The following is a 12947-nucleotide window of genomic DNA, read 5'->3' on the forward strand; positions in this document are numbered from 1 at the left end:
ACCTTCGTCATAGGGCTGCTTTGTTGCGAGCACTCGAACCGGGCGCGGAAGTCTGGGCGACGGACTGCAAAGCAAAAGCGCGAGTATTGCGACTTGCTGAGCGGCCGAGGTCGTATGTGGTTAGAACTTCCACTGGTGTAGTTCTAGAAAGAAACAGGAAATCCTTGGTGCGCTTTGTTCCACAGCCAAAAGAAGGTGAGGATGAGGAAGATAGTGATATTTTCCTCAGGCAGGTGATAGTCGGGTAGAAACGGAACAGAATTCTAATCGCGTTACAGACAGCATGGCGCCTGTTACAGACAGCATGGCGCCTGACGATCTATCTAGCCCTTCCTTGCCGGGAACTGACCTTCCTAAATACCGAACGCGATCTGGTCGTCTTGTTCGACGGCCGCACCGCTACGGGTTCCGTAATTGACTGTATTGTTCTTGCACATTTTTTGTTTTCTGCAAAGTGTTCTTTCGCTGGCAGTGCTGCGAAGTTTGTTGCAACTGTCAGCGTATTGTTAAAGAAGGGGATATGTGGTGATAGCGCCCAGGCGCGTCAAGTGTCCGCGTTATCTGGCGCTGTCGCCAGGGGAGTGAAACTTCCTATACCCTCCATGGAACGCGATATTCGCTCCCAGCGCCGGACGAACGCCTGGTGTTTGGGGGCGGTACGAAAACATGGCGGCGCATTACAGACATGCACTGGGGGACGCCATCTTGATGAGGACTGAGGATCCGAATAGCGAGGGGGGGGGGATTTAGCGCCAAATTCAATTGGGATGCACCAGCAAGCCAAATTGAGCGAGTGGAAGGTATTCAGATGGCGAGCACGCGACCTTCTTCTTGTTGCGCAACCCACCACATGATGAAAACGGCCATCATTGCGTTCTGATTGATGGTCTGCCCATCCACCTATTTGTGCACTACTTATTCTAAGTAAGACGTTGTTTTTTTACGTGTAAACATAAATTAGACAAGAATTTTGTTTGAATGTTTTATTGCCTAAACGTATGGTTTATGCAGTACAAATACAACTTGAATGTTTTACGTTTTTGGTCGCATATAAAAGTGGACCGCACATGCCAGCATGCTAATAACCTAGTATCAATCCAGTGCACATTGCCGCACATACGTATATACAAAGACAAAAAAAAACAGTAGTAACTATACACAAGTTCACAGCACGTATCCCGATATAAAATCATCCCATGAGTGGGACAAGATAATACGGCACACCGCACACTTAGGATGCAAGACGAAATGACACAAAAACCATAAGGTACCGGAGTTAGACATTGCTACATTTTCTATTCAGCATCAGGTTTTTTTTATAAAAGCCTAAGCAAAAATTTACAAAATACTGAAGCCACTATAGAGTGTTCTCATAAAATAACACGAAGGGTTTATGCTTTCTTCAGCGTAACATACCTATATTGCTTCATGAAAAAAACAAAAACAAAATACAAGCAGATAAATAGTACACACACATGTCCGCTACAGAGGCAGAAAATGGTGACCTCAGCTATAGAAGTAGCGGTGACTCAAAAATATGGAAGTAGCGCCTACTTTTGCGCATATGTGTGTCTTTTTGTCGTCCGTGTTTTCTGAGCGCTCAGTTTTTCAAGACCTCAAATATGCAAACAGAATCCTAAAAGTTACAAAAACTTCCGCATTTTTCGTGATGCAGCAGATTTTCTGGTGCGTTGTTTAGCCAAGGAGATGTTCACGAAGCGAATATGCCACAACAGGCGAATCCTTGCAAAGAGGTGCACAAAGGCTTTCTTGCATTCTTCAGAGCAGAATTTTTGCCTTCCCATACAACTGTGCAAAATGCCTGCCAAAACTCCACTCACATTAGGCAGGTGCGCCACAACACCGATATATTCCAAAAAGCAAGCTTACATGGCCTTAATATCCTGAAAGCAATCGTCAGAAGGCATTGTTACATTGGCAAATAAATCTGAGGAGATGTTGCTTGCCTTAAACATAGCAAAATACTGGTGTGATGCACAAAGCTGGCGGTCGGCATTCTTCAAAAGGGTGTTGCACACACAGTGTGGAGGCCTGTGCAACAAAAATTGCCGTACGAGATATCCCCCAACATACTAGAGAACGTTATTCTCTACTATATCATGGCTAACGGGCTGTTCCTCATCAGGAAGCATATCGACTGTTGGTGCTGCATCACAAGTAGTAGGAAGCGAATGAGGTGGCTCTGACATTTGTGCCAACCCAGTGCTGCGATCCTGTTCACAGTTTCCTTCTGAAAAAAGGGCAACCAGTTTGCCAACAGAAATGTGTTTCAGACCTGATGTGAACTGAAGCACATTTGGGTTGTCATTGCAGCCATGCTTTAACCTAAGAAGCCCGAAAAGGTTCTTCAGGGGGTCCTGCTGTAGCCAGCGAGTCAAGAGAACACGAAAATCAAAATCTTGGAAGAGGTCGTCCCAGAGGAGAAGGATAGCCTTTAAGGTGACCTTCCATGCCTCAACTGTGTGTGGTTGCCGAGGCCCGTCAAATTTCCACCTTTCAACCCATGACAGGCACTCCCGCAAAAAGACTAGGTGTTCGGACCCTTCCGAAATTGCATAACGTAACTTGTCACTGGATTTTTTTACAGAAGAGCTATTCAGACAGTCGAATAACTTATCTATCTTCTCGAGAAAATCAGCTGTTGGTTTGGCGAATGCCGGCAACACGCCAAAAGCAATGAATACATCAATGGCCACTGAGACCGATTTGCTCATCACCTGGCTGGCATATTTAACTTTCATGTTATTGAAAGGCTTCCGGTAAATGTGGTTGTCGGTTAGTTTCTTCGCCCATTTGAGTTTGAGAGGATGCGAGCTTTCGTATAGTTGCGTAATGAAAGACCAATCCACAATTTTTTGCCCGATATGGAGCTTGTGAGGTGCGCGGAGATTATTCCTTGTGCATTTAAGTAAGTGTGGTGTGTCATATAGGAAATAAATCTTGCGGCCTTCAAGCACAAAAAACGGCTCTTCAGGCGTCACACCTAGCTTACTTGCCAAAGTGATGTTGCTTCCCCCCTGGTCGCAGATGAGCGCCTTCACAAACAACCGGGCTCCCTGCAGCTGCTGATTAATGTTATGATCAGATGATGAAGAGTATCTGCGGGCGTTTTGGTCCTTGATACTGTGTAAGCAACAGGCTGAATCCACGTTTTTGAAATGCCTGCCACAAGTATCAGGAGCGCTGAATTTGCCATGGCTGGTGTTCTTTGCCTACCGTCATCGGAGAATCCCATCACAATGTCATGCTTTGCATCATACTGCAGATGTTCCTTCAAGGACATTTCGTCAAATATTAATGTGCACGCACGATCTGTTAAATGCCAATTTCGGGTAGCTTCTTTGAGGGCTTCAATAGCGGTTGGAATAACTCCGGAAGTCATCGGAATATTTGATAACCACTGCTTTAGCGACCTCACAGTTGGCATGTCAAGCAGTCTTGACAGATGTCTGTACGCTTTCGGACCATGAAAGTATAAGTTTAAAGCGAACTGGTGGTGCTCGGGCGACCACCTCCGTCCTCTACGTTTCACGCCATTAATTTTAACTTGAGTCTCAAGCAATCTAAAGAATGTCTTGCGGACGTAGGGCCTGATAGCATTCAACGCCTCGGACTGGAAAAGCTTTTTAACATTTCTCTTGCCAATTCTTGACAGTGCCTTCCGAAGCCTCTAATTTATCTTCTCCAGGTTCTTCATTTTTCTGGCTGTCCGGGGCGAGCACCTAGAAGGCTTGTGTTGTCGACCCGCTGGATTGGAACCTGAAAGATTTAGAAAAAAAGCTCATTTATACTGTGTTTTTGTGAAAGCTGACCATGATCTTTAAACCTAGTAAAAGTTCTAGTGGCTTTTAAAATTGAAGTGATTACTTCCATGAGTAATCAGTTGGTCATATTTAGTTCTCGATCCTTCACTTATTCAAACTTGGGGCATTGGGAACAGGCCTCTGATAAGCACACTGCTGGGCATTGAGCCTACTAATGGCATGTATAAGCATCGTGGGCAACATGAAGCGTCAACTAATTTTTCCTAATCATTAGCATACTCCTTGTTAACAAACATTATTGGTTATACGTTTAAAATGGTATGTATAGGAAAAAGACAACGAGTTCATAGTCTTCTTTAAAAAACACTAATCCCTCTTATAATAATAATAATAATATCTGGGTTTAACGTTACAAAACCACGATATGATTATGAGGGACGCCGTAGTGGAGGGCTCCGGAAATATTGACCACCTGGGGTTCTTTAACGTGCACCTAAATCTAAGCACACGGGCCTCAAACATTTTCGCCTCCATCGAAAATGCAGCCGCTGCGGCCGGGATTCGATCCCGCGACCTGCGGGTCAGCAGTCGAGCGCCATAACTACTAGACCACCGCGGCGGGGCACTAATCCCTCTTAGGAGGCAACAAACAAGCAAGAAAGGGATCGGACAAGCACTCGTCTCGTCCTGCCTTTCGGTATACATCGCTCTGGTTCTCGTCCCCTAGCAATGAACTAGCTCGCCCAGCTGACACCCTAGTGCACTTTAGGATCTGTTAAATGGTACGTGACATTAAAACGATAGCTGCAGGGCATTAATTTATCTTGAATAGTTTTAAAGAGCTTAGAGAGCAATACAATTTGCGAACATGAGGGCTCAGTCTGTTGAACTTCATCGACGCTTTGAGTGGGCATTGAAGTGGTGTTCGCGGGACGAGGAGAGCCTGTGAAGAGAAATTGGCGGAGCACAGATTTCAGCGTGAAATACATACAGCTGGTATTAGGCGTCACATTAAATATTTGCAATTACAATCACTCAGGGCGTTTTCTCACTATTAATTGGTCTCCTCGCGTATTATGTCTCAGTACGAGTAATAAAAAAGTGTAAACACACAAAAAGAGAACGCTACGTGTCCCTCACTAAACATATGGGTGTCCCTACTATCCTAAACCAATATTTTAAAAATCTTAATGCGATGTGCCTAGAACAGGTTAACATCGTGGTGCCCGTGATGACCTAGCGCGTAACCGAATTCTTGCCAATTACACTTATTTGGCCCATTGAAAATAAAAGTAATTTTGTAATAATAAAGCTAATAAAAATAAAGTACCTTTTGGATTCTTAATTTTAAAAGCGGCTTTGAACTAGGGTGTCATAGAATATATATATATTTCTAAAAGGCCAGTTCTGTTGCTCCCACTGTCAGAGCTATCGCGCAATTATTTTAACAGCGACACCAAGTTGGCCGCTACTCACTCGCCATGTGCGAAATAGCTGATAACGCACCACATGGAGTACTCTCTCAAGTTATGAGGTCATTTTCGCTTTTTCCTGTAAAACGCTACGCTACGGGTAAAATAGCAGAGACAGCTGAATAAGAATCGAGGAGGTTACATGTAGAGCATTCTGAGTGAGACGTTTGCTCTAAATTTAACGATTGTGAAGGCAGCAAATTTTTTACTTAGCTAGTTATATCTACCAGCAAAATCATGCCGGCGAATCCATGGATGCTGTGTACACCATGCGTTGGTATTGTTGGCGTAATCTGCGCGAGAATCTTAAAAATACTGAGTCATGATAACTCGGACAGGTACACATATTGAGTATTAAGACATTTCTGTAAATAGATGTAGAGGCATGAAAGTTTGTGCTGTTGTATGATCACTTTACAGTATTCCCACCTGGACTTTCGACGTGTGTCTGCCCATCAACAAAGATAGAAACTGTTGGCACAGCACATCTGAGCAGCCTTGTCTGTCCAGGGTCTACGTAGTCTCTGCTGGTGAAATGGGCAGAGCACAGGCGGTAGCTGCTGTAGATCTGACGAGGTGGTGAATGAGCCAGGTCCTGCCGTCTCGCATACTGAAGGCTAGCGCGAGATCTGGAAAATCAATGTGTGCGTGTGTAGTATTTGGGATAGAATAAATTTATTTCTGTTTTCAGGCGTAGATGGATAGCTTTGAGTGAAAACTGGCATCTTTGTTCGAAGTAAGCGTTATTTGATACATTTCTCATCTTCCTTTCTTAATTGAATTTTTGTAACCAAGACGACTTGTGAGAGCAATCCTGAAAGCAAACTTTAAAATAAAATCTGTCTTTATTATTAAAAGACGTGGATACATGATTCTACTTGCGCGATAGTAATGTTTGGTGGCAACGACTCCAGCTTTCCTCCTAATTCAAAATACATTTTTGCAGACAATAGCAATCATCCCACACCAAAATCTCTAAACAACTATTCGTACACATATATCCTCGCGCACTGCGTATTCCTCGGGTATTTCTCGCGCCCTGCTGCAAATCTTTCATAAAAACCTTATTAAAACCGGTAATAAATTAGTAGAACACGTAAGTTTACATTGTCCAATTATTTATGGGCTTTTAGCTGCAATTGCATTTTTGTAGATATATCGTAAATGTACTTAAGGCTAAAACTGAAAACATGAAATTGAAGTATACATTATAAATTAGTACTTTATAAATTTATTGCTAAATTCCTCTGCAATATGCCATGGATTTACGTGAGGCCAAAATGAAAACACACAATTGAAACGCAATAATGTAATAACATCCGTCTAAGCTCGCAAGTGTAATAATTTATGTACTCAGTACTTAATTAACATAGTACTAACAACACATGCTATGAACGTATATGGACCCTCCCTTATAGCCAAAAGATTATGGGAATCGCCGTCCTCCAGCTATGGACATAAATAGGCTGATAATATTCAAGAATAATAATAACGCATGCAACGAGAACAGACTGAACGCAGGCAATCAAAAGGTAATAAAAAGAGTGCGGATAAGCTTACACTGTTCTATTAGTTACTGTATATGCTGCTACAAATACATTTGTGACATGCCTTGCATTGCCTTGAGCCAAAGTGCAACATCGAAATGCAATGCACGATCGAAACGCATTAAATTGAAAACGCAAGTATAAGCAATCGTGCGTAGCAAATGTATTCGCTGGAATAATTTCCAGATGCTCTGCCGTGCATGTCATGTATAATTGAAGCCGAAAAGCAGACAATCAGAATGTAATGAATAAATCATGTACGTGTAGCTCAATTAAATTACACAGCTACTGCAGCAACCGCATCCTGATATGCCGTGCAAGCGTAGAAAGACAAAACGAGCAGCATGCAGATCGTACCTTTCGTCCGCCGGGATCCGAAAGAATTTTATGCCGGTGTGTCGTGAAGAATTCCGACACCACTCAGTGCAGCACAATTTGTGATGACGGCGAGAATCCATGGATGCGTCTGTTTGGCTGAATCTTGCATGGGTTTCGCTAAAACAAACTTTACAGCGGTAAAAGCGGCCTTTGGGACACCGCAGGCTGTAGCATGCATGAGCGCGCGAAAAGAAACGCCCCTTTTTCGCCGTGAGAGATAGGACGACTGCGCAGTTCCCGTTTTCCACTTCGGGTGGCGCTCTTATTTTCGCAATCTCGAACTGCAACCTTTAGGTTCCCTTGTGTAGTAAAAACTCCGGAGTGAATGAGTAACCTAGTAATAACTATAAAATAGAACAAGAACGTTCATTTAGGTAGTACAGCCCCCAAACGTTAGGATCGCTGCGGTCACGGGACAGAAAACCGCGAAGTTTCACCCCCCTGCTGTCGCCCGCAATTGTAAAGTGTCGTTTGTACGTGACATCATTGGTCACATGAGTGTCTGCTATATATGTATGCTAGTTGCATGGAATAAAGGATGGACGTTATCTCGCGCGCATCGGAAGAGCTCAGTCCCTTTCTCAGCTACTGCAGCCGGCCCGAACGCGCATGGCCTTTAGCTAGGGCGCAACACGACACAACTCACAGCGCACCTCTTCCGACAGAGACAAGACCTCGGAAAAGCGATGTATGGTGAGATGCGGAACGTAGGCCCCTGTGCTTCCACTGTGGAGTGGCTGGCCATCTTTACCGGTTTTGCCGATATCGTCAAGCTGGTCATCGAGGATTTGCGGTCAACGCACCGTGTCCGCGAAACGGCGAAAGGCCGTCCGACATCAAGGAATACCTGTGCTCACGTCAGAGCTTCGACCTGCATCGTCGTCACCAACCGCGGACACCATCCCCTCTATGTCAGTGCTCGCCAAGCCCACGTTCCTTTCCAAACGCATCTAGGCATCGTTCGCCTAGTCCAAACCCGGAAAACTGAAGTGGGTGACCTGTGAAGGCGAGGCCGCTGGTGATTCTAAATACGAAGATCCTCCACTGCGACACCAGCGTGACAACGACAACGACTGTCTCCAGGTAAAGAAGTGCAGTAATGAGAAGATAACTTCAGACTTGCCGTTGGTAATTGACGTGCTAGAGCTCATGGCTTTAGTCGATACTGGTGCAGATTACTCTGTGATAATCTACGATTTAGCGAAGTGCCTCAGGAAAGTTCTCACCGAATCGAGTGGACCTCAAGTACGTACGGCAGGCGGTCACCTTATTACGCCTCTCGGAAGATGCGCCGCAAGAGTTGAGATACGAGGTTTCACTTACGTTGGTGACTTTGTTGTCCTGCCCGTATGTTCGAGAGAAGTTATACTCGGAATGAATTTTCTGCAAACAAATGGTGCCATTATTAATTTGCAGAGGTCCAGCGTATCATTTTCGAAGGAACAAGCTATAAAGGTAGCTCGAGCATACGAGCATTACACCACTCCACTGCGCATCGTCGATGATGATGTGACTGTACCGCCGCAGAGCAGTATAATGGTTCTAGTCAGAAATGATACGTTTGGTGACTAAGAAGGTGTGGCAGACAGCAACATGGATGTTTTCCTGAAAAGAGGTGTTTGTGTGACACGAGAGATTATCCAGCTACGAAACAGGTACACAGACGTCCTCCTGACAAATTTTGGGAACGAATTTCAGCACATCGCAAAGGGGACAGCCATAGCCTTTCTTTATGAGGTTTGTGACGCCACAGAAATATGCAGCCTTGAAACAATGCCAACGGATATTAAACCAAAATCTGATGTCTGCGACGTAATATCCGTAAATCCCAATCTTTCAGTGATCCAACGTCAACAGCTATACGACCTTGTACGGGAATTTGGCAGCTGTTTCTCCAATAGTTCAAAGGTACGACGCACAACCATTGCAAAACACAGGATTGTAACAGACGAGACAACCAGGCCGGTACGCCAGCACCCGTACCGTGTTTCACCAAAAGAAAGGGAAGAAAGAAAGGGAAGTTATCAAGAATCAAGTACAGGAGATGCTTGGAGATGATGTTATTCAACCTTCTAGCAGTCCGTGGGCATCTCCTGTAGTACTTTTCAAGAAGAAGGATAACACGTTAAGGTTTTGCGTCGACTACCGGAAATCGAATGCTGTGACCAAACGGGATGTACATCCCCTCCCGCGTATTGACGACACATTAGACAGACTTCGGTGTGCCAAGTTATTTTCACCACTTGGTCTGAAAAGTGGATACTTTCAGATCGAAGTTTGATGAGCGTGATCGCGAGAAGACTGCTTTTTTTACCCCGAACGGACTCTATGAATTCAAGGCTGTCCCTTTTGGTCTCTGTTGTGCGCCGGCAACGTTCCAACGCATGATGGACACTGTACTTTTGGGATTGAAGTGGCAGTGTTGTTTGTGTACCTTGACGACGTGGTCATCTTCGCCGCTACATTCGAGGAGCATATAAAGCGCCTGCGAACAGTGTTAGAAGCAATCCATTCGGTAGATTTAACCATCAAGCCAGAGAAGTGCCAATTTGATTTCGAAGAGCTTCGAATCCTTGGGCACGTTGTCAGCACCCACGGTGTGCGCCCTGATCCCGAAAAGACAGCCGCGTTTGCAAAGTTCTCTGTGCCAGCAGACAAAAAGTCAGTACGGACATTCCTAGGTCTCTGTGCTTACTACCGACAATTTGTCAGAACTTTCTCGCAGATTGCAGAACCCTTGACGAAACTTACGAAAGAAGATGTACCTTTCCAGTGGGAGACAGAGCAACAAAGCGCCTTAAACGAATTAAGAAAACAGTTGCAAGAGCCCCCAAGTCCTTTCTCATTTCGATGAAACAGCTGACACGGAAATACACACAGACGCCAGCAACATCGGCCTAGGATGCATCCTAATACACTGGCAGAATGGCGAAGAAAAGATGATAGCATACGCCAGCCAGACTCTAACAAAGGCGGAAACCAATTATTCGGCCACAGAGAAAGAATGCTTTGCCGTCATCTTGGCCATCAGTAAATTTCGGCCTTACTTGTATGGTAGACCATTCAAGGCAGTCAGCGATCACCATGCCCTTTGCTGGCTCGCCAACCTCAAGGACCCGTCCGGACGACTAGGAAGGTGGAGCCTCAGACTGCAAGAATTACATAACTGTGGTATACCGATCTGGATGGAAGCATACCGACGCCGACAGTTTGTCACGGGCACCTGCAGACACAGAACTATCAGATGAAGAGGACTTTCCATTCGTGGCTGTTGTCGAGACTTCTCAGATAGCTGAAATTCAACATGTGGACGAAGAATTGCTCCCGCTCATCAAACACCTGAAAGGAGCTCACGCACAACTACCTCGTATATTTTGTCGAAGCCTCGCATTGTTCTACCTCCGAGTAAACGTCCTCTACACGAGAAACTTTAAGCCCAACCGTGAAAAGTTTCTGCTTGTCGTTCCCGCAACTATGCGGCAAGAAATATTACAAGCGTGCCACGATGAGCCTACTTCTGGACATTTGGGGGTCACTCGAACGCTTGCACGAATCAGTCAGCACTAGTATTGGCCCAAGCTATTGTCTTCAGTACAGCGCTATGTCAGAACATGCCGCGAGTGTCAAAGACGGAACGCGCCTCGTCCTAGGCCAGCGGGCCTTCTGCACCCGATAGACCCACCGAAAGCACCCTTTCAACAAGTTGGAATGGACCTCCTTGGACCATTCCCGACATCTTTACTTGGCAACAAGTGGATCGTTGTAGCGGCTGATTATTTACCGAGATACGCGGAAACAGACTCCTTGCATCGAGGAACGGCAGCTGATGTCGCCAAATTTTTTGTACAGAGCATAGTGCTACGACAGGGCGCTCCAACTGTTGTAATCACCGATCGCGGTCCGGCTTTCACGGCGGAACTCATGGAATGCTTGTTGAACATGACCCACACTGTTCACAGGAAAACTACCGCATATCGCCATCAAAGCAACGGCCTGACTGAACGTCTTAACAGAACTCTAGCTGACATGATACCTATGTATGTGGGCGTCGAACACAAAAAGTGGGACGAAAGTTTACCTTACGTCACCTCCGCCTATAACACCGCCGTACAAGAGACTACCAAAATTACCCCGTTTCAACTAGTTTACGGTCGTGTAGTTACTTTAACACTGGACGCTATGTTACCTATAGATCAAGATGACTGCTCTTCTGATCCCGATGACTATATAGAGAGAGCAGAGGAGGCCCGCCAATTAGCAAGATACCGAATATGTCACCAACAACGAATCGATGCCGACCGCTACAACCGAGGAAGACGTGAAACACGGTATGAAGTTGGTGACAAAGTGTGGATATGGACCCCAGTACGACGGCGAGGCCTGTCTGAAAAAATCATTTGTCGATGTTTCGGTCCTTATGAGGTAGTACAGCGACTCAGCGACCTCGTTGATGAAGTCAAGCCTACAGGACATGGGCATTCTAAACGACGCAATCCCACCGAGCGTGTACACATTGTGTGCATGAAACCGTACTACGACCGGTACGAAGACTAGCCACCCCACTTACTTGCTGCACAACCATTTCCTTCTTACAAACCTTCCGAGACGGAAACGCTGCATACATTATCATCGAAAGCATCGAGGCGATGCCTCTTAAGAGGGGGGATAATGCCACAGGAACTTACCATTGCTCCGCGCAACGCGGACGTTGGAAACCAGAGAAACGCTAACGGCACGACCACGAGCGACGAAGCCAGCCGCAATGCACGAGCTGGCCCTGCATGCGCCCGGGACTCCGCCGAACAGCCAACGCGCGTGAAGAAGAAGAGAACGAGGGTGCTCGAGGCAGAGGCTCACGAGGACTACAGCCCTTGGATCTTCTTGATTGCTGTGCGTCGTTCACTTTGGGCACAAGTTCGCCCGTAATAAACCGAGTAAATAGAACTTTGTTTTTGTGAGTCTGCTACATTCGTTACATTTTCTGGTGGAGGTGCTGGGTAGATGATTCCAGCCCCCACGAGAGAGCGAAGTCCAAGCCCTGACCATCCGCAAGCCGTGGAGCTTACGCCGGTGCACCAACGGATCAGTCGCCGTATTCGAGGGGATTCACCAGAATTCGGACCACTTCCCCCTGTGCCAAAGGCATCAGCGACCGAAACAAGAAACGCCACCACCATGACCAGCCAAGTTGCACTATCACAGTTCAGTCAGCCAACCCATCATACCGAAGGTGTTCCATGGTGACCCATTTGAGGACGCCGAAGACTGGCTGGATCATTTCGAGAGGGTGGCTAACATAAACCAATGGAACGAAGCAGGCAAGCTGCGCAACGTATACGTCTCTTTGGAAGATGCAGCGCGAGTGTGGTACAAAAACCACGACGCATCTTTGGCGTCCTGGGAAGAGTTCTGGCGGCAGCTACTGTGTACGTTTTGTAACAATGATCGCCGGGAAAAGGCAGAAGCAGCTCCTCGTGCACGGAATCAACGCACAAATGAAACTGTCGCTATGTACATAGAAGACATGTCCCGCCTGTTCAAGCGAGCTGATCCCAACATGACCGATGACAAGAAGGTGCGTCATCTCACGCATGGGGTAGAACAAGACCTGATCGCGGGACTCGTTCGCAATCCGCTGCGCACTGTTGCTGAGTTTCGGTCGGAAGCAACAACAATAGAAACGACGCTGCAGCAGAGGGCCCGGCAATACAAACGTAACGTAGCTTGTACATCAGCAGGGGTCTTCTCGGCAAACGTCGATAATC

General features: G+C 46.1%; 1 protein-coding gene across 1 annotated transcript; it reads right to left on the reverse strand.

The window, feature by feature from the left end:
• Positions 1-1158: 1158 nt before the first annotated feature.
• LOC119169465 (uncharacterized) lies at positions 1159-7548 on the reverse strand. Its single transcript, XM_075894017.1, has 3 exons — positions 7162-7548; positions 5687-5886; positions 1159-3780 (listed from the first exon to the last, which is right to left on the reverse strand). Exons 1-3 carry the CDS (start codon positions 7260-7262, stop codon positions 3692-3694), a joined length of 390 nt encoding a protein of 129 aa, XP_075750132.1. The 5' UTR covers positions 7263-7548; the 3' UTR covers positions 1159-3691.
• Between the last annotated feature and the right edge of the window lie 5399 nt (positions 7549-12947).

Source organism: Rhipicephalus microplus, chromosome 4 (assembly GCF_043290135.1).
Source record: "Rhipicephalus microplus isolate Deutch F79 chromosome 4, USDA_Rmic, whole genome shotgun sequence".
NCBI classification, from domain to species: Eukaryota; Metazoa; Arthropoda; class Arachnida; order Ixodida; family Ixodidae; genus Rhipicephalus; species Rhipicephalus microplus.